At 24.2% G+C, this 23,281-nt stretch overlaps 3 protein-coding genes across 3 annotated transcripts; 2 read left to right on the top strand and 1 right to left on the bottom strand.

The window, feature by feature from the left end:
* Positions 1–123: 123 nt before the first annotated feature.
* On the top strand, positions 124–2,265 carry GO595_004947 (uncharacterized protein; the record flags this gene model as incomplete). The annotated part of the gene is made up of 1 exon (XM_067918135.1): positions 124–2,265. One exon carries the CDS (start codon positions 124–126, stop codon positions 2,263–2,265), a length of 2,142 nt encoding a protein of 713 aa, XP_067774965.1.
* An 819-nt stretch (positions 2,266–3,084) lies between these two features.
* Positions 3,085–3,597, top strand: GO595_004946 (ras-like protein 3; the record flags this gene model as incomplete). The annotated part of the gene is made up of 1 exon (XM_067918134.1): positions 3,085–3,597. One exon carries the CDS (start codon positions 3,085–3,087, stop codon positions 3,595–3,597), a length of 513 nt encoding a protein of 170 aa, XP_067774964.1.
* Positions 3,598–21,968: 18,371 nt separating this feature from the next.
* GO595_004945 (queuine tRNA-ribosyltransferase catalytic subunit 1-like) lies at positions 21,969–23,054 on the bottom strand (the record flags this gene model as incomplete). The annotated part of the gene is made up of 1 exon (XM_067918133.1): positions 21,969–23,054. The coding sequence occupies one exon, from the start codon at positions 23,052–23,054 to the stop codon at positions 21,969–21,971; it is 1,086 nt and encodes a 361-aa protein (XP_067774963.1).
* Positions 23,055–23,281: the final 227 nt, after the last annotated feature.

The following is a 23,281-nucleotide window of genomic DNA, read 5'->3' as shown; positions in this document are numbered from 1 at the left end:
CATTCTATTTTAAATGAAGTTTCAGGAAGTAAAAGAATAAAAGTATCAGAGTTATCAGAAATGTTTTCAAATATTATTTACACGCCTCCATTTCCGTTGGAACCACAAACATGGGATTTTTTAATGAGAATTCTTCCAAAATTTGCATCATTTGCAGCTGATGGAAAAGAAAAGATTTTAGAACTTTCAATGAACATATTTCTTTGCTCAGGACTTAACACCTCAGACGCATTAAAGCTTCTTTCTGAAAAACCTATTGATAAATATTGGGAAAATTTTGTAGGAACACTTTTTGCAATTGCGACTCTCACAGGAAAGCACACCAACAAAATTGCTGAATCAGGAGTTTGGAGCAAAGAAAAGCCTGCTCCAAAAGAATTTGTTTTATTACTTCTTAAAACAATGTTAACCCGTGAAATTACAAAAGAAGTTCGTTGCCATTGTTTACTTAGCATTATTCGTTCTCTTCAAACAATACGTATTGGACTATTTCGCTTTCTTATTCCAGTTGATCCTCTTCTTAATTCTTTTGGTGATGCAGTTTTCCCTTTTGATTACATGCTTCCTGAATATTACAAAGAACTTTTTGAGCTTTTTGGCCAGGGAAAGCTTGTTCCTGATTCTAAATGGATTGGAATTTTTGCTAATTCAATTCGCAAAGAATTACTGAAAAACCGTCCGGAGCACGTTACGAGTATTATCGTTTTTCTATCGCACATAGTTTACTCGAGACCTGAGTTTGTATTATCACTTGTTGGTGATCTGATATCAGCTATTGGATCGATTGGAGATCTAAATTTCTCTTCAGATGGAATGGATTTGGTATGTTGTAATTTATGCGAATTATTATCTGTTCCAAATTTAGAGGTTGAAGGAAAAGTGGAAATGTTCCAATTAATTTACTCTAAGATATTACAGCATTCATTAAGTAGTTATAATTTACTTTATATTACATTATTAACAAAGAAAGAAAATTATAAGAAAATTTTTAGCGAAATACTTGGTCGTCGCTATAATCCAGAGATTGTTTTATTATTTGGCTTTGCATCACACATGTTTCCATCATTTGTTTCATCAAATGTGATATCAAAAATTATTGAAAAATCAACTTCCGAAATGCATAAATATTTAACTCTTTCGCTAATCGAAATACTGGCGTATGTTGAAACAGTTCGTAAAGATGAACAATGCATTGTTTCAATCAATGATTATTTACATAATCTCGAAAATTCACTTCTTCGTGATCAACTTGCAAACTTCGTGGCTTCACCTCTACGTTACCAGTTAAATGCTTCTGACATTGAAGATATTCTTCCACGTCAACGCGATTATTTCAAATTCAATTCTACAATTGTTTCAAGTGAATTCATAGATGATGAGAGAGCAATTGTCGTTTGTAGAAACAAATTATCAATGTCAGCATACCATCTTTCCCCAATTCCAGGCATGCCAAGTAAAGTTGATGAGCCATCTCCATTACCACTTACTCCTTCTGAAAATAATCCATTCATTCCATATACACCAGTAGAAGTCCATACTCGGAAACGTGATACTTTTTATCTTCTTTCTGCTTTTGGTCTTTTTACACAATCAAATCAATATAACATTACTCCACTTGACGAAAATTCCATAGAGCAACTAAAAGTTTACGAAGCCAACTTAGGCCGTAAGCAATATGTTATCTCATTAACTCGCTTAACATCTTCTTCCACTGAACTTTTTGGAGAAAAATCATCTTCAACGGCATTTAACGAATTCACATCAAAACTTGGTCACTTTTTACAGAAACCGCCTGACATTAACGGTCTCACTCCAACTTTTTCAATACCCTTTTATGACACAGCACTATTCAGGTTTTTATATTGTAGTAAGCTTCATTTTCAAGAAGAATTTGATCCAACGAAAAGCTTTGCCCTTATTATCTTTAATGAATCACCTGCTGAAGTATATTATGAAAATCATGATTTTACAAATTGGCATATTGTCATCACTATAAAGAAAGTAATGGAAGGTCTCTACTCGATGAAAGTTTTAAAGTATATTTCATCTATCAAAGCACCTTTTTGTAATAGTGTTCCACGATTGGTATCTTCCAACAATTTATCTGATGAAATTGCTTTCATATTATATAGCTATGTTGTGTCGAATATAAAGACATTGTACATAAAGGAATACGAAGAGAACAATAACCAGTCGTTGTTTAAGTCTAATTTGGAGTTTAACGGAATTGAATTGTTGTCTCAAATTTTCGGAAATGAAAAATAAAAAAAATTTCTGTTTTAATTTTTAGAGTAAACATAATTTACCAGAAATGCATACTTTAGTAATGGAAGAAATAAATGAAAACTCATTTACAATGGAAGCATTGCTAGAAAGAACACTTAATATTGCTGAAATGTTTAAATATAAAGAAATGGATATTAATTTAGTACGTGAAAAGTTTATTTATTGGTTTACAGAAGATATTAATAATTTACCATTACAACCACAGAGAAATTTCGAAACACATAGATATTTCAAATTTCTTGAATCTGATAATGGTTGGAAACCTTTTTCAAGAATTTGCTCACTTCTTCTAACTATCCAAGCAACAGAGGCATCAGCAGAACGAGGGTTTTTTAAATTGAAAAAAATTAAATCTGATTTAAGAACAAGAATAGGAGAACATTTAGAAGAAGCGAGGAATTTTCTTTCATAATTTTGATAAAAATATATTATAATAAATTATTGTTGTTCATTTTAAAAAAAAAAAAAAATCTTTTGTTGTTCATGAAAGAGACCGTTAAAAATACGTTATCCCCACTTATGCTTTTTCCCCCCTCCATTTGGGGTCCAAATTCCTCCCATTGCCAACCCTAATCATACTTCGAATAAGTGATACAATTTCTTTATAAGGCCTGCATCATTGCTTGTACAATAAGACCCCTTCAAAACGTTAACAATTTTCCAAGCGATTGGCAGTTTCCGATCATTTAAGATACAAACACAAACTTTTTCAGGCAGGTGAGTTTCAAAGTACTTTTTCTGAAATATAGGAAAGTATTTTCGTTTTCATAAATATTTGTTTATAACACCCATAACTAAATGAAAAGCAACGAAACTTGCAAAGTCCTTGTTATGGGGTATCCAGGTTCTGGCAAAACATCGCTTATAAGGCGTTTTGTGGATGGAATTTTTTCGTATGTTCATGTTACAGTAATGTCTGACGAATATCATCGTTTTATGGAAATTAACAATAAAGGCTTTGACTTTGAAATTACCGACATCAGTGGATCTGAACCATTTCATGGAATGTTAGTAAGATATGCAATGAGTCACGACTGCTTCATCATTTGTTATGCAATAGATGACCATCTCAGTTTTAAATATATAAAGAGTTGTTACGATGCTATAATAGAGGCTAAAAAAGAAAAAATTGTTCCAATTGTTATATGTGGGAACAAATGTGATCTTGAAGATCAACGCGTTGTCTCTAAATTTGAAGGAAGTTCCATTGCTAAACGACTAAATGTTCATTTCTTTGAAACATCTGCTTTGGCAAATGTCAACATAGAAAATCCATTTATCGAATTTGCTCAATATATCAATAAAAAATAGTGTTAAATGAAATATCACGAATAAATAAATGTCAAATAATCATATATGATGCAATTGTAAAAGTTAAAATCTTCTATATTATAGGCAGCAATTACCTTCTAGTATAAAAATCATTATATATATATATTTCCCGAGCTTTACATGTATTTCAAAATTCACATATATATTATTTGTTCCAAAATGTTTCGATAAAATAAGTTTCAATTATATGGAGATTATTTAAAGGAAAATAAGAAAATTAATGCATACCATATTACTACGTATTGAACACTTTCTTTAGATATTTATTTCATCTTAAATTTAAGAAAAATTTTATAAAATTTCAATATTAAAGGCGTGAATGAAGATGAATCAATAAACCCAAATATTATCAAAAAGATAACCCTATATTTTACTCATTTTATATCATCTAATTAATGAAATAAATCATGAATATTACAACTCTTTTTAGAGAATGCTGCACTTTCCAAAAATGATATGATGATTCATAAGAAATTAATTAAATAAAAAGATTCAGCAAATGAAAAACTTCAAAAAAATATCATCACAAGATTATTTTGTTCTTAATCAAACAACATTAATATACAGTAATTAAAATATTTCTAGAATAAAAAAGATGATATTAATGTTGAAAATATTTGTTTTGATACTCATTTTAAAAATATTTATGTTTTTACTTTGAAATAATTTTAACAAATAGAATATTTGAAAATAATTTGAATTTCGAAATCATATTTGATAATAAATATCAAATATAATAATATATTTAAAATAGAAATATATATATATATATATATATATATATATATATTTAACTAAGCAAACTTTATATTAAATAAAAGTTCTTCTTCAATATTAACAAACTTTCATACGATATTATTAAATATACATAATTTTTAATACATAAAATAATTTATTTTCAAATAGATATTACATTTATATCTTAAAATTATATATTTTGATATTTACAAAGTTTATTATTTAAATGATAAATTTTTGAGAATTTATTTATTATTACAATATTAATTAATAAAACATATTTCTTTATTCTCGCGTTTTCTTTGAGTATTCGATTCCTCTTCTTTGTCAACAATTGTTTCTGGATTTTGAAGTACAAGATGAACAATTGTTTCAAACATTTCTTTTATGTTTATGTTGTCTTTTGCTGATGTTTCTAAAAATTCCGCACCAAGCCTTTTCGCAAGTTCTTCTCCTTCGGATTTACTTACTTTTCTTTGATCTGAAAGATCACTCTGATTGCCACAGATTAAAAGCGGTATATTGGTTGTTCCTTTTATATTTTTTATGGTGTTATAATAGTCTTCTATGCTTTGAAAAGTAGAAATTTCAGTTATTGAGTACATTATTATGAAGCCATTTGCTTTTCTTGCATGCAGTGGAATGAGTGCTGAAAATTCTTCTTGACCTGGAATTACAGTAATTTTGATTGATATTTCTTTATTATTGATTTTAACTTTTAAAGAATAAGTATCATCAAAATGATACTCAAATTCACAATAAAACACCCCAATTTTTATTGAAATAAATGATGATTTGGCAAACTGTTGAATTATTGAATGGTTGTTCATTGATTATAATAAATAATATAATTTAGTATCAATAGTTGAGAATTTAATTTTACATAACATTTTTGTTGTGCAGAAAACAAAAACAAAACAAACAACAACAATATATATATATATATATAAAATGATTAATCACACATATACAAACGAATTGTAATGAACAACTTAAATTTTATTGATATTAAAAAACTAATTTTATTTTTGTATTTATTGATTATATTCTTATTTATTCAATTGACATTTACATGTTTAGTTTTAATATTATTTTTTATTATTTAATTCATTGTTCAATCTTTTATTTTCCATTTTCAAGATTGTATATTTCGTATTTAAATGTGAAATTTCTCTTGATATTTCTTGAATTTCTCGTTCAAGTTCTGTTTCTTCGTGTTTTATGTTGTCACCTTTAATTAATTTCGAGATTTCTCTTTCTAAATTTGATTTTTGTGTGATGAGTTCTTTTCCTTGTTCATTAATGCAACGAAGTTCTTCTTTTAATTCGTGAAATCGTTCATCAATTGAAATATTTGGTGTGCTAAAATCAAAATTAATTTGTCGTTGAGGTGTTTTAGGTTCTTCATCATTCATAGTTATTCGTGTTTTAAGTTTTTCATATTTAAGTTTCGCTAGTTCTTCATTCAGTTTCTGATTTTGGATTTCAATATCATCAAAATCAACAAACAACTTTCCAAATGATGTAAATAAATTGCTTGAAAATTGTGATCGTGAAATTTCTTTACGTAAGTTATCTATATCGGAAACACTATCTTCAAAGATTTGAAAGAATTCGAATTTATTTTGAGGAATCGTTAAATTATTTTCTTCTAAATATTGATTGAGTTCATTATAATCATCTTCTCCTGAATTTTCTTGTTCTGTATGATTTATTGGTTTTAAGTAAGATTTAGGAATAATAGAATTTAATTTTGTTGTTATTTGTTCGAAATTATTTTTAGATTCTGTTTTAAATAATGATAATAAATAATAATTTAAAGCTCTTTCACATTGTATTTTATGAATTATACACTGAAAATCTAATGATTTTGAAAAATTATCTTTTGAAGAATTATTCATATAATTTTTATTAAACGTATATCATTATAAATAAACGGCTTCCATCATATAAGCACGTTTATTTTTAATGAATGAAACAAAAGAAGATGATATTCATCAATTATTAAAATATCAAAAAGGAGATCTTATAAATATGAATTATCCAGGTATACAAAATTTATCCACAAGTGTTTTAACACAAAATTCTAAATATTTTGCTTATGCAACGTTATTATCAGTTTATGTTTATGATCAAATCACATTAAAGAATATTAATGTTATAACATCACAAAATGCTATTCGAACTATTTCTCTTGCAAGTATTCAAACAGAACTAATAGCTATTAGTTATTATTCTAAAGAAATTCATATTGTTAATATTTTAAGTCAAGAAATTATACGAACAATTCCTAATGAAGAAATAATTATCTCGATTTGTTGGCGGAATCAAGATTTAACATTATTTTGTTGGTCGTGTTATTTTTCTATCTTTTTTCTTTATTCACTTGATGGGACAACTACAAAAACAGAAATTGGAGATTTTTCTAATATGCGTATAATGGCTATTACACAATTTAATTATGATAAATATCCAATAATTTTTGGAGGTAATGGGCTTGGACATATAATTCGTATTAACGGACATGAAATTGATACAAAATATTACACTAATGGAGGGTCAGTTACATCAGTTGAACTTGATCCTAATTGTGAAACGAATTGTTTAGTTATCTTTAAGAATGGCATTGGAATTTTCGACATTCGGAATAACATTGGATTAGTTCATTTTATTAAAGGTTTATCATATTCACTTAAAACAGGTGTTTGGTCTACACTATATCCAGGGCTATTTTACACAGGCGATTCACGGACAGGAATTTTACGTATTTGGAATTCTACGTCTAATGAACCTAATGAAATCATTTCAATTTCTAATATTGGATTTTCAAGTATGAAATCGATTAAAGAAAATCGAATTGCGATTGGGTTTAAAGATGGAACATTTTGTATATATGATATTCAATTCAAAAGAATCATCAAACAAAAATATTTCAGGTCATTGGTTTAAATCCATATCAATTCAATTTTTACCAAATTCTAATGATATATTTGTTACCACAGGTGGCGAAGGTTCTATTTGTATTTGGAATATAAACTCTATAGAACGTATTGATCGCATTGAACCAATTGAAAAATTTGGGAAAATGACGTGCATGGACATTTCACCAGGCGGCGGCATTGTTGGCTGCGGCTACGTAAGTGGAATTGTTGGATTATTTTCATTACAAACGAAAGTATTAATACAAAACATTAAAATATCAGAAAAACAACCAATTTTAAGTATCAATTTTAATCATTTTCATTCCGAATTATTACTTATTTGTCAAAAAATGTTATGGAATTTATATTTATAATATTGAAACTAAAGAATTTGTATTTAGAACAGAGACACAATATATTTATCCAATTTATGGAATTTTTATACCTTTTGAAGATAATGGAATAATTTATTCATGTGAATGTGGTTCATTAATTTATAAAGATAAAAATAATTCGACGACAATTAACTTAGTTCCAGAATTAGATGAAAATTCACCGAATACTATAAATTATATTTGTTTTTCACCGACAGATTCCAATTTATTTGTTACAGGTGATATTAAAGGTAATTTAAAGTTATGGAATTTTAAAGAGAAAACATTTGAAACGATTGGAAATTATAAATATTCCATCACATGCATTAAATTTCATCAATATATTAAAAACATAATTATAATTAGTAATATAAAAGGAGAAATTATTATTTACAATTATAAATTAAATATTATTATCACCAAATTTATAGCGCATAATTCGTCAATATTATCATTAGCAATTTCACCTACGAATTGTTTTCTTTTAATAACATTAGGATTTGAATCATCGATTAAATATTGGTCATTGGATAAAATTTTTAAAGAAAAAATGTTGAAAAATATTCTTCGATTAGATTCTTTTTATCTTAAACCTTTAAAAGGTCTTGAACAATTAATTAAAATCACTAAACGAATTGGAAAGAATAAAGAAAAATTAATTTTTACAAAATTTGATATTCCACATATTAATGATCTTATTAAATTAACCAAAAAATCCATTTCGAAAGAAATTTTAGATCAAAATCATAATGAAACGCGGATTATTAAACGTGCCATTAAATCTAAAGAAAAACTTCAACATTTAGCAGAAGTTGAATTATTTCTTGGTAATAATAAACATTATTGTGAAAAAATGTTTAGTTCAGGTGAATATGATTTATCAGTTGCAATATCAGCGTCAGTTTCATATGAATTTTGGCGTGAAATGATGAACAATCGCTCAAAGTTAATGACAAGTAATAATGAAATTTGTAATTATCAACTTGCGATTGGGAATATTGATGAAGCGCTTCAAATATTAATTGAAACTAATGAAGAAGATAAAGCATTAATTATAGCACTTCAACGAAAATATTCGAATTTAAATCAAAACAAAATAACGAGGACAACGAAATATAAGAAACAGCGCGCGAAACCATTTCTTGACGAAGAATTTCAAAAACAAGATCTTTATCTCGAATATAAATTTGGATATCAACGATCGAAATATTATTTAGAAAAAGGGAATATTTATCTTTCTGCGACATCATATTTAAGTATTGGCGATATATATTCAGCCGAACATATTTTAATGAAACATGGCGAACCAATTGCAGCGTATTTAATTGATCAAATGTTAACAATTAATAATCCAACGATTAAAGAACGATTTATAATGATATGTATCAAATTTGGATATGAAAAAGAAATTTTTACCAAATTAAATGAAACAGAAAAGAAACGATTTGTTATATCGATATATTTTGAAGATATTCATAAAAGAGAAGAATTTTATCAAGAAATTAATATTGAAGAGCCGACGAAATATTTAACATTTCAAGTAAATAATGAAAAAGAGAAAATTCATAATTTGTTCTTAAGTGGAAATCTTTTAGAAGGAATTAAATTGTATTTAAATATTGTTCAAGAAAAATTAAAAACAGATTTTTGTTATATTAAAGAACTGAACAAATTTATTGAAACAGTTGAATTAAAATCAGTTCCAGAAGAAATATATTTAAATGTTGTTTGCATTTCATATTATTTTGCGATGTATGAAAACATATGGAAAGGTTATAATCACATTGCGAAACTTTTTTCAGAAAAATTAACATCAATAATAACAACGCATGAAATTAAATGGATGAAAAGTTATTTAGAAGAAATCCAACAATCGATTGAAAAGTTTTGTAACTCAAATACAAGAAAAGAAAACACGATTTATTATCCAGGATATGAATATTTTAATGATAATGAAAAAGAAAAAGAATTTTATTATGGGAAAACATATATTTTAGAAGATGGTGAAAGTAAAATGAAAATGGAAGATGCGATAATATGGTTTAATTCATCACCATATTCACCAGTTAATCATTTTTATAAACATTATATATTTTAAATATGTAAATTTGTTTGTTAATAAAATAAAATTTTAAATTTTATTTTTTTTTATGATGTTGTGACACTTTTCAATATTCATTTTATGAAGCACCCTAATTTTTGATCGGTTTCAAATCATAAAAAAATTCAAAATGTCACCAGAACCACCTTTTATAGCAGATTTTTTATCATTTCTTCTTTTTGCTGCTTGTGCTTTTATGTTAGTTTATGCATTTTTGGAACGATTTAATTTTTTCAAGAAATCAAAAACTCGACAAGTTCAAACAAATAAAAATGAAACAAAAGATATAAAAGAAACATCAACATCACATCAATTTTTTATTGAACCTTCACCTATTCCAGGAGAAAATATTCTTTTTCCTTCAATTTATGATCTTTCTGAACTTCAATTTTCTATTATAATTCCAATTCGTAATGAAGAAGATCGAATATTTTCATTACTTTCAGATATATATGAATATTTTCTAGAATATAAAAGTAAAAATGTTGAGTTTACGTATGAAGTTATTATTGTTAATAATTCATCCAATGATAATACTTATGATATTTCAGTTAATTTCTCACGAGAACATTCTGAATTTCGAGTTCTTTCATTGCCATATTTCAGTTCATTAAATGAAAGTATTTCCATTTCAGGACTTCGTACGTGAGGGCCAATACATCTTTTTGTATCTTCCATTTCAAGGTATTCCATTTTCTATCTTTGAAACTTATCAAGAAGAGATAATTAATGATTTATATAACACGGAACGATTTATTATTGTTGGTAAATATTTAAAGAATTCGGAAAATGATGAAATTAAGCGTTCATCGCTCTCAGTGTTTTGTGAATATTTAGCGAACAAAGCGCTTGACGTTTATGGCGTCAAATCAAGTGCGCGAAACATTTGCGGCGCAGTCATGTTTTCGCGAGAAGCAGGACGAATTATTTTTAGACAACTTAAGATTACGCCATCAGGATATGATTATGAAATGCTTATTATTGCGAAAGCGACAGAAATTAAAGTTAAAGTTGTTCGACTTAACATTGAAAATGAATTTTCATCAACTTTTCCAACGAGTTATCGAATTAAAACATTTCAAACAGTGTTACAAACGATATTTTCATATTTATTTAATAATAGAAATAATTAATGAATCATTTTATCTTTTCTTTTTTTTTTTAATAAAAATATATATTTTTATAATTTAATTTAATTTTTTTTTTTTTAATGAAGAATACACTTTTAAATAAAACATTCAAATCATTTCAGTATTAAAACGATTAATTTCCAATGAATGAAGAAGATGAAGGTGTGCAAAAGGTTATAGATTTATTTACAAATAAACTTAATGAAATATCAAAAGCGAAATCAGGGAAAAATCGTGATCCTAATTTAGTTGATGCTATTTTTTTCTTTCATAATATTATTAACTTACGACCAGATTTAATTGAAACTAATCGACGTTTTTGCACAATTATCAGTTTCATTACTTGAAGCCACATTAAATTTTTTTACGATTCTTACAACAAATAATCAACTAATTAATGCAATTTTACGAGATTTTATATTTATAGCGAAACATACACATTTATTACCTTCATCAATACATTATATTGATTTAGTTATTCATGTAATTTTACGATTTCCAGATTTTAGTACTTCAGAACTTATTCCAGAATTTTTTTCGACAGTATTTCAATTTCCGAATTTTATTTCATCATTTTTCTTCGATCCATCTATTGAACAATTTATCTTTATATTTTTCTTTAAAGAATCATATTTAAAATCAAGTTTAATATTTATTGATATTTTTAAGAAAGAATCGATTTTCCCGAATAATTTAAATTCTAATTCATTTTATATTATTAATTTTGTAAAGAAAACATTAATACAAAATGTGACAATACCAAAAATTTGTATTGAGAACACGATTATATTTATAAGTATTTATTTAAGGAAAATCATTGAAGTTAAAGAAGAACTTTTTAATGAATTTTTTAATAACAATCATAATAATACATTTGATATCTTTTATAATTATTTAAAAGTAACACCAAATATTTCATTATCGAAATATTTTTCTATATTATTAACACTTCCTAATAATAAAATAATCCCTAATAATAATATATTAAGAATTGTTTATAATGAAATATTTAAAGAAGAAAATTGTAATTTAATAAAATATTATTTATTTTATTCTATTTATTTATTCATATTAAACAATGAAATTGAATTTAATATCTTTAAAGAAGAATTTCCACTTCAAAATATAATTAATAAAATAAATATTAATGAAAATAATTTTCAAGAATTAATATTAAATATTATTCAAATATTAACAAATAAAAAATTCGAAAGTTCAATTGACTTATTTATCGAATATTTAAATCAATATAAAAGTAATTTATTATTTCAAAAAGCATCAATTATATTAAATGAATTAATCGAAAAGAATGAATTTAAATTAAGTTTCAAACAACAACAACAACTTTATAATTTTTTATGAAGATTTAAATCATAATGAAGAAATATTTGAACAAATATTAATTAAATATCGATCATTTCAAGCACTTTTTTTTGATTCTTTATCAAAATTATGAAAACAAACGTAAAGAATTATTTTTAGAATTATTAAAATCTTATAAAAATTTTGATGATAATAATTTAATATTTTCGATTATAACATTTGATAATAATTCACGAATCATTCAAATTTTTTTAAATGAGATTAATAATAATTCATCAAAAAATTTATTTTTATTATTAATTAATTTAATTAAAAGTTCGAATAATTTTTTAAATGAGTTTTTAAATATCAATGGATTTTTAATTCTTGAACAACGATTAAATTTAATCAAAGAGAAATATATTCTTAAATTATTAAAATCATTTTTAAGTAATACATTTCAAGATAAATTAAATGAAACATTACTTTCATTAAATATTACACATATTTTATATAAATTAAATATTAAAACATATCAAAAGTTAATATTTGGGAAAAGTTTTCTTCAATTACCAGTATTTATCCCAATGTTAAAATATCCTCCAATTATAACATCACAATTTGATATCATTAATTTCTCTAAATATTCTATTCCTATTTATCTTAAATTAAATAAAAATATTCCAAATTTATATCAAATTTCAAATCGTTATATTACTAAATCATTTCTTAAAACATTAATTCGAAAACAAAATATTAATTTTGAAGAATTAATTGATATTAAAAAAGATCATTTTCCAATTTATGAATTTTTACCATATTCAAATCATATTACAATTAAATTTCAACAAGAATTAGAAAATATATCATTTTGGTTTAAAATTACGAAAAATTTCACGAATGAATTTCAAATCTTTCAAAGTAAAACATTTACGATAATTATTAAGAATGAAGAACTTCAATTTTTACAAAATTCGATCATGATTAATCATAATAAATGGTATTTTATAAGTATTATGAAGAATAAAATTTATGTTAATAATAATTCATATCAAATTAATGAACGAATTAACATCAAAGAAATTATATTTGGATCAATAATCCCGAATAATATTTTATGGTCTTTATCATTTAATATTCGAGAGATTTCTAATTATAATGAAATAGAAAATTTATATAAGAAAGGACCAAATTATTTAATCATTGATTCAACATTAATTAATTTACCAAAGAATAATTTGTTTATACCTTATTATGGATTTTCATATTATTTACAATTTCCTTATTATAATTATAAATTTATTCAAATGATTAAAAATTGTAACGAAGAAAACAAATTTTTAGAAATGTTTTCTACATTAATTAATTATTTGAAAGTTAATAATAATAATAATAATAACAATAACAAAATATTTTATAATATTTTAAATATATTAAATGATAAAAAAGAATTTATTAAAGAAATTCATTTAAACAAATTAATTAATTATTTAATTTTAACCAAAAATTTAATGTTATATAAAACATTTTTATATAATTATTTGTTTTGGGAAAATATTTCGAAAAGAATTATTAAAATATTTAAGTGAAATTATTTATATAAATATTATTCAAAACAAACAAATAAAAGAATTTATTAATGATACATTTGAATTATTTGTTTCATTAATTAAATTTTATGAAAATGAAGAAAAACGAATTATAATTATTCAATTCTTAATTAAGACTACAGAATTTCTTAAAGATAATAAATATTTAATTAAGTTAATTCTTGTTATATTTTATGTACAAAATTTAAATTTAACAAATGAAATAAAAATATTTTTCTTGAAAGAATTTCCAATTAAGAATAATTTAACAGAAACGAATTTAATTATTAAATTATTAACAACGAAATCATTAAATTTCAATTTTAATATCTTTGAATTATTATATAAGATTCAAAAGAATAAAATTGAAATTAATTTTCCTAAATTAATAAATCTCTATAAATTTCTTAATAACAAACATTATTTCTATGAATTATTTTCATTATTAACAGATATTAAATCTAATTATGAACTTAGTTTAATTGAATGTTATTCTAATCAAAATATTAAATATCCGAATATATTACCAAATATAATTTTATTAATATTTATTAGTTTAATAATTTTAATATATTCTAATCAAACTAAACAAAATATCAATGAATATTTATCACAAATTACTAAAGAATCGATTGAACTTTTATTAAAATATATTCAAAATACGCCAAATTATTTCCAAAATAACAAAGAAATCATTAATATCATTGAAATCTTTTGTCCATTAATACCAAATATCTTAAATTTGAAACATAAAAACTTTGAAAAAGAAACGATTTTAATTAATCAAAAATTATTAAATGATAAATTTAATAATATTATCAATGAATTTGAATTAAATGAAAGTTTGAAAACGATAATTTTGAAATCGAAAACGATACAAGAATTTCCACGACAAGAAATCATTACTAAATATAAAAACAAATTTAATTTTTATAATAATATACAAAAATTATTAAAAAGATTTAACTTAAAAATTATTGAAAACAATGAAATAAATTATAATGAATTAACTAATTATTTAAATGGAATTAAATATACAGAATTTGTTGTATATTTAATATTAAATAATTTAAAACAATTTCCAGACATATTATTTGAAGTGATTTATTTTTATCCATTTCAATCACAAGAATTCATTAATTTATATTGTATTTATCCGATTGAATTATTCTTTACATTATGTAACAACAAAAATTATATTCAAAATGATATTAATTTATTTGAACAAATTTTTACTATTTTTAGTATATAATATTCGAACTAATATATTAATACAAATATTACCAAAAGTTTATAACTCTATATTAAGTTTTACTAACAGGATAACTACCGAAATTACTATAGAAAATAATAATATTTTAAAAGTTATTACGTGAAATTATATATAATTTATGTAAAATTGTTATAGAAAAGAATCGAATTTATTGTATTTCAATCTTAATAAATTATAATAATATCTTTTTAAATAAAGAAATATTTAATAACAATGAATTTATAGTTTTAATCTTAAGTGAATTTATTCCATTTTTTAATTCAAGAAGATAATAATAAAACGATTAAATTACTTCAAATGTTTTGGCTGAATTCATTTATTTTTTCTACATATTTTATAGGACAATTTACATATGAAGTTTATGAAATTATTAATAAATGTATTGAAACAGAAGAAAACAATTTGATTGAATGGGTTGAAAACTCACCCAAAATTGTACATGATTTTATCAGTAAAATAAATGAAGAAAAAGAAGAAAACAAAAAAATTATTTTTATACAAAATTTACAATTCAACAATTTTAAGGATTTACAAAAAAGTTATTATGAAAATATTAAAAAGAATGAAATTATAATAATATCGAATAAATTAATTGATAAATATTATGAAATTATATCGACTAAAATATATAAAATATTTAATCAATTAATATTTACAAAAATTTATCGAAATTCAGAAAAAATTAATATATATAAAGAATATGTTAATATTAAATATTTAATGATTAAAAACAAAAACATTTTAAATCAAGAAATTTATTATTTTTCACAACCTTTTTGGCCTTCACGTGTTATAACACCATTTTATAATTTTAATTATGATAAACAAAAATTCATAAAAACGCATCCAGTTATCGAATATTTAAGTTTTAATTCTAATTATAATGAATTTGGAGAAATAATTTCACAATTTAATTGTAAATTTCTTTATTTAAAATATAAATTTGATTCTATTGTATTTATATATAAATCATATTTATTAATATTAATTAATAGTAATTTAATTAATAATAATAATCAAATGATATTTTTATGAACATCAAAAATGATAATAACTTTAATGAAATAGTAAATAATTTTGGATTTTCTAATTTTTCATATTATTTTCAACATCCTTTACTTATATTATCATTTTCTAAATTAATTTATTATAATACATTTGATAATAACATTCAATTTTATTTTCTTAATAGTAATACATTTATAATAAATTGTATTCATGATAATAATATTAATATAATTAATAATTTAATTCATTCCATTAATTTAAACATTGAAATTAATTCTAATTTTATCAAATTTAATGAACTTCTTCAACCAAAGAAGTTAATTACATATTATAAAAATAATTTTCTTTCAACATTTGAATTTTTTAATTTATTTAAATGGTTTTAATAATCATTCATTTATTAATAAACAAAAAGATTTAATATTACCAAAACCGAAACAAATTACAAAACTTAAAACATTTTGTTCACAAGAAATAATTTATCCATTTTATTATTGTTCAGATTTTTTAAATGATAATAATAATAATAATAATAATAATAATCAAATTATTACTAAAAATATTTCATTCATTGAAAGTAATAATGAAAATTTTATGGAATTTTTAAATAATAAATTTAATATTAAAATTACTAATTTAATAATTAATAAACAAAATTTAATACAAAAAATTCAAGAAATTATTAATAATAAAAATAAATTCCTTCAACAAGAAAATAATCAAATTTTTCATAATTTTGATAAAGATAAAATCATTTTAAGTACTAAAAACAATTTTTTAATCTTTATTAATGAAATTGGAGTTATTGATATATTTCATATTATTTATATGAACTTTATCCCAAAATTAATAAATCCAATTTCGAATTATATTATTCCTTTAAATAGTAAAAATATCGATTAATGAACATGATTTAATTGGATGTATTGTTAAAGATAATAAAATAATAATATTTGATATCATTCGAGGTTTTACATTACGAAGATTTGAAATATCAGAAATAGTCAATGGAAGTGAATTTAATGAAAAGTTTGGATATATTGTGTTTTGGAATAAAAGTAATTTATATTTATATAGTATTAATGGAACATTTATCACTAAATATGAAGTTTCTGATAAAATTATTAAATTAATTTGTACATATGATAAATTTATTGTTTATATTAACAACGAAAATAAACAAAAATTTATTAGTTATGATATATCTCGAAATAGTTTTATGAATATATCTAAAATATAAATATTAAATAAAAATATATTATGTTTAAAAGTTTTGTTTTTGTCAAATGATATAATCTCTTTCTTGGAAGGGATTCATTGAAACTTCACATTTTAAATCATAAACACTTCTTTTTGTAGAAAACTTTGTAATTAAAAATTATAACTTCAGCTTTTTATATAAGGTTAATCATTACATGAAATATATTCTTTTAAATTTCTTCTAACAATGTTTGAACAATATTTCATATTAATAAATTTTAATTGATTAATGTTCATTATAATTTATAAAAAATCGATATCAATTAAAAATTAATTGTAAAATTTGTGACGGTTATTGAATATTCAAAATTGAATGGTTTATAAAGAAGGAAAATTTATTTTTAAGTTTCCAAAAGATGTAGAAAAATTTCAAAAAACTAGTAAAAATCCGAAGCTATTCATAAAATTTCCAATGTAATTATAAAAATTTTGTTTTAAAATTTGTAAATTGATAATGGCTGTATAATTTATAATGCATTTTGTTTCAAAAATAACACAAAAGACACAAAAAATATTTATATAAAATATATTCAACAAGTTCAAACAAAAGAAGAAGAAAGAATCAGAAATAACAACAACAACAATAATAATATCAAAGATATTTTTGTTAATTATATAAGTCATATTAATACACAAGAATCATATTATTTAATAGATAAAATGATAAAGCAAAATTTAATTTATAAAAATATAACAATAAACATTGAAACATAAATTTTTCACATTATAGAACAAAAGAAGAAAATCAGGAACTTGAAATGCAAACGAAAAGAAATATGATGTTTGGTACGCATCTGTTTTCTAATGATCCTTTAAAACAATTCTTTATAGAAAATTATGAAGAACTATCAAAGAATGATTGGGAGCTTCATAAGAAGTTAATTAAAAAAGGATATAATCCAAATGAAATTGCAAAAATAATTCGAAAAGATGAAATAGAAAAACTTCAAGAAATATCATCACAAACGATATTAATCAAACAATTGACCCATCACTTTATGAAAGATGTTCATTTATTAATCATGTTACATTAATTGATTATGCTTCATTCTTTGGTTCAATTAAATGTTTTAAATATTTACTTATAAATGGTGCCAAGACAAAGAATTAATTGAAATATGCAATTACAGATTGAAACATAAAAATAATTCATTTATGTGAAAAATTTTTCAAAAATATGGGAAATCGTTAGAAACAGCAATTGAATTTCAGCAAAATGATATCTTTATGAAAATAATACTGATGAATATGGTGAAATTAAGCAGAAAATGTGAATGATATTAAATATTTGTATTTTAAAAGGAAATTTTATCCTTTTTAGAAGAAAAATAAAACTGAAGAAAATATCATTATTTATACAGCTGGAATTGGAAATTTATATCTTATTAAACATTTTCTTCAAAAAAATCAGATTCCAAAAGATATCTTACTATATTCTTTAAAATCAAATAACCTTGAACTTGTTATATATATATATTATTGAACAAGAAGTAATTGATTTCAATGCCAAAGATAAAATATATTTTAATAATTCTGTATTTCAAAATAATATTTGAAAATTATTTGAATTATTTTGTACAGCACTTACGTGTGCATCTGAAAAAGGTCACACGAAAATTGTTGAATTACTTCTTGGTCAGGAAGTGCTAAAGATATTTCATTGTTTTACTTGAAATTTATGTTTATTATTTGATATTTAATAAAAACATATGGAATTTAATTAAATTATTTCACACTGCACTTATTTTAGCATTATTAAATCATAATTCAGAAATAGCTCAATTGCTTATTGATCATAAAGGAACTGATGTTAATATTAAAGATAATAAAGGGTTAACACCAATTATTCTCGCAGCTGCTAGATATGATATTGATGTTTTTAATAAGCTCAAACAAAAAGAAGGAATTAAATATACATTACAAGAATTAAATAATGCATCAACCATTTCCAGAAATAGTTTTTATGATTCTAATGAAAATCAAAATAATTTCATGAAAGGTCATTGTACTTTTGAGAGTACAGGATATAAACATGTAAAGCATGATAGCATGTACATTTGTCAAACTTGTAAGATTTTATAGCCATATGGAATTATTTACAACAAATGTGCAAAGTGTTTCACAAAGGACATGATGTAATTCAAATATTTCCAAACGGAGGTGAAATTTTTTATTGTGACTGTGGAGCAGGTGAGTGTCTTTTTCCCTGCAAACTTATGCCAAAGGAACAAAATTCATAAAAAAAATTTAAATATGTTATTTTTTTTTTTAAGATTTGAGTAAACATTGATAGATTTTATGAAGATTCGAATAGAGAATAAATTTCTGTAAAATTTATTACATTATGCAAAATATGATTTGAATTATTTCATCGAACTTTTTATTTGTCTGGAGAATGCACTTTCTTAATTAATTTATCAATTAGTTCTGTACGTTAAATTTTACTTTTCTGTTCATTGTAAAGCATTCAATTATTTCCCAATGTTTATTCGACGATAAGTATCAACTTCAGAATTTCGTAGGCACAGAGTCAATCAAATTTATGAATGAAGTCAACCCAGTTTTAAATTCATTAGTAAAAGATATTACTGAACACCTTTCTCAAGACATGAATCGATACAATAAATTTTATAATCTTTTACAGCGCTTTCAACGAATTCCACAAAATCCAATTTTTTTTTTAAATTCGCTTAAAGATATACTATTTGATTCTCCTGATTTATGCAATCGTATAGATAATATTTGTCAAACGTTTCCACCACTTAATGATCCGATTATTAATTTTTCAAGTTTTATTGATTTTGCCAACACATTAACAGAATCCCATAATCTTGGATTCATCATTGCTGAAGTCATTTCATTTTATATTGAAGAACTCATTCCACAACCATTTGTACATTATTACATTTCCAAACTCACACCTCAACTTCCTCTTGAAACACAGAAACGTCTTCATTTTGAAGTGAGTAATCTCATGTTAGAATCTAAGCTTCATCGAGCTGATTATTATTTTTCACTTTCAGGTAATACAATATTGACATCATTACCATTAAATCTGAATATCGAACCATTATTTGCGATTCCATCACAGTATCAATTTCTCTGTATGGTACATCTTCTTATTCCTACCCAATCAGACATAGAATGTATAATAAAATGTCTAAAACTTTATGGTTCGCAAATGATGAATGAACAAGAAGCATCTGAATGGATATCGCAATTTGATCCTTTTCTCAAGACTAAATTTATAGAGATATCCACTGAAAATGATTGTTCAACATTTCATCCAACAAATCTTAAGCTGAATCTTGATGATGAAATACCAAAGGAAACTCAAATTTGGGCATTTGGTAAAACACTTATTGAATGTCTTGACAAAGCAACGCGAATTACTGACGCACAAATGAGTAATAATATCACAAAAACCCATAGCCAATATACAACGAAACATTATCACTTTATAATTTTTTTAGATAATAAATTAAACGCATTATATGATGAAATGAAAAATATTTATGAAGCAATAAAAAGAAATAAAAAAGCTGAAATATCAAAAGAAGTTTATAAGATAATTTATGGAGAAATCGATAATCAAATTTCGCCGAATCTAATGATAAAACGTTGTTCTGAAATTGCTTATGAAACTATAGATTCGTTGGTAAAATATATATCAAAAGAAACCGAAGTTTTATCTCCTTCAAGTATCGAGTTCCGTAACAATTATCAGTTTTTAATGCGCCAACAATTCATTAAGAAAATTATCATATTTCAAGGATTCGAAACATTCCTTCCAAAGAATTTAGAAATTGCTTTTGATTTGATACAAAACTTTATTGATAATTTCTCCAAAATTTCAAATGATTTCGTGAACGAATTTAAAAAATGTTTCAAAAATGGAATTCATTATTGTTCTGAGGCAACTGTTCTTTGCATTTATTATTTTTTAAATGTTTGCGATATGATAAATAAAATAGAAAATATTGATGAAATTAAGAGAATACCAAAAATAGTATTCGATGAAACTGTGCCTTTACAATCATTTGCTGAGACAGCAGCTGCTAACATTGATGTGCCTTTGTTGCATTTCGCAAAATGCGCTTATAAAACAAAAAATGTGTTGTTCCATGACGACTTGTCTTCATTATTACATAATTATAATGATATTTACTTTTTTGAGGTTTTTGTGGAAGACGGAAAAATCGAAATAAGTTCGTGCATGAACCCGACATTCGATTTGTCCGAAGAAAATAATTCGCATTCTGATCAACATCATCCAGAAGAACATGAAAACGAAAATGAAATTGATGGAGTAAGTCAGGAGTCATCACCAGAAAAAAGCGAAGAGGATGAAGATTTCTCAGCAGCAAATAATTGATTTTTTTGATAAAGATTGTTTCTATTTAAAAAATATATTTTTTAAGAAAATTGTTTTTACAAAAACTGACGATATAAAATATTGTAGTGCTTTTGATCGGTTTTGATTGAAATTAAAATTCAAAATGTCAAAATTTTCTACTGAATTTAGTAATTTGTCTTTATTGCAATAAAGTGTTTTTTTTTTTTAAAAAGATTTCGAGTAATATTGACATAGCATTAACAGATAAATTCATATAAAATTTTTATAAAAGCATAAAATTATATTATTTTTGATGAATTAATCTTGTTGAAATAAATCGATTCCTTCGCTACTGAGTGCGTCAACGATCCACTGTGGGTAGTCCCCATTTGGGTATCTCGCTCTGAAGAAATTCCTTTCATATTCATCTAATTTTCCTTCTTTAATACCCTGGCGGAAATATGATGTTAATCTATTTTGGAATTCGACGTTATGTAAACTTAATAATTGTCCACACATTGGCGTATCTCTTATATGGAATAATGCCGCTCTCGAAAGATGTGTACATGCATAACATCCACATTCCCTTTCTATTGGTTCTTCTTGACCTTTCCAATTTGATACTCGATCACTACCACTCCATATTAATGCTGTTCCAAATCTTGCGGTTCTTGTTGGGAAAACACAATCAAACATATCAACTCCAAGCGCAATACAAACGGCAATATCTTCTGCATATCCAACACCCATACAATATCGTGGCATATCCCTTGGCAAACAAGAAACACTCGTTTTAACGGATTGCCAAAAAATTTCTTTGGCTTCACCGCCCGATAGACCGCCGATAGCAAAACCGCCGAGTGAATCTTTCCGCTTCACCATCTCCGTGGCGCAATATCTCCTGCGATCTTGGTCAAGACCTCCTTGCACAATTGCGAATAAGGCTTGATCGTGCGGACGCTTGTGAGCAGCAATTGCTCGATCGAGCCAACGAATTGTTCTATGCATTGCTTCCTCGACACGTGGACCAACATATGTGGAAGGAACAACATCATCAAGCATCATAGCAATGTTAGAACCAATTGCATTTTGGATATGTATCGAATCTTCTGGCTTTAAAAGAATTTCGCAACCAGAAGCATGTGGAGCTGAAAATTGAACACCTTCTTCTGTAATTTGGCATAGCTTAGAAAGAGAAACCATTTGGAAACCTCCACTATCTGTAAGAAGTCCATGTGGCCAATTCATCCACTTATGAAGACCACCAACTTCTTCAAACATTTCTGGACCAGGGCGAGTTCCAAGGTGGTAAGTGTTTCCGAGGATAATTGGCGGTGAGTGTGGAAGGGATAATATTTGATCTGGTGTTAATCCTTTTAATGATCCTTGTGTCGCAACTGGCATAAAAATTGGTGTTTCGAAATTAAAATCACTTGGTCTATGGAACCCCATTTTGGCACACCTGGCGCTTCCTTGTTCTGCAATAACCTCAAATTCAATAACTTTCTGCGACATTTTTCTTTTCACATAACATGTCTTATGGCCGGAAAATTAGTTTTGCAAAACATCAACTAAAATAAAAATTATATATTTATTTCCAAATTAGGACTGATTATGCTTGTGCACTTGAG

The sequence above is a fragment of the Histomonas meleagridis genome, assembly GCF_020186115.1.
Source record: "Histomonas meleagridis strain 2922-C6/04-10x chromosome Unknown contig_30, whole genome shotgun sequence".
Lineage (NCBI taxonomy): Eukaryota > Parabasalia > Tritrichomonadida > Dientamoebidae > Histomonas > Histomonas meleagridis.
The sequence above is the reverse complement of the archived record's forward strand: the minus strand, read 5'-3'. Positions and strand labels throughout refer to the sequence as shown.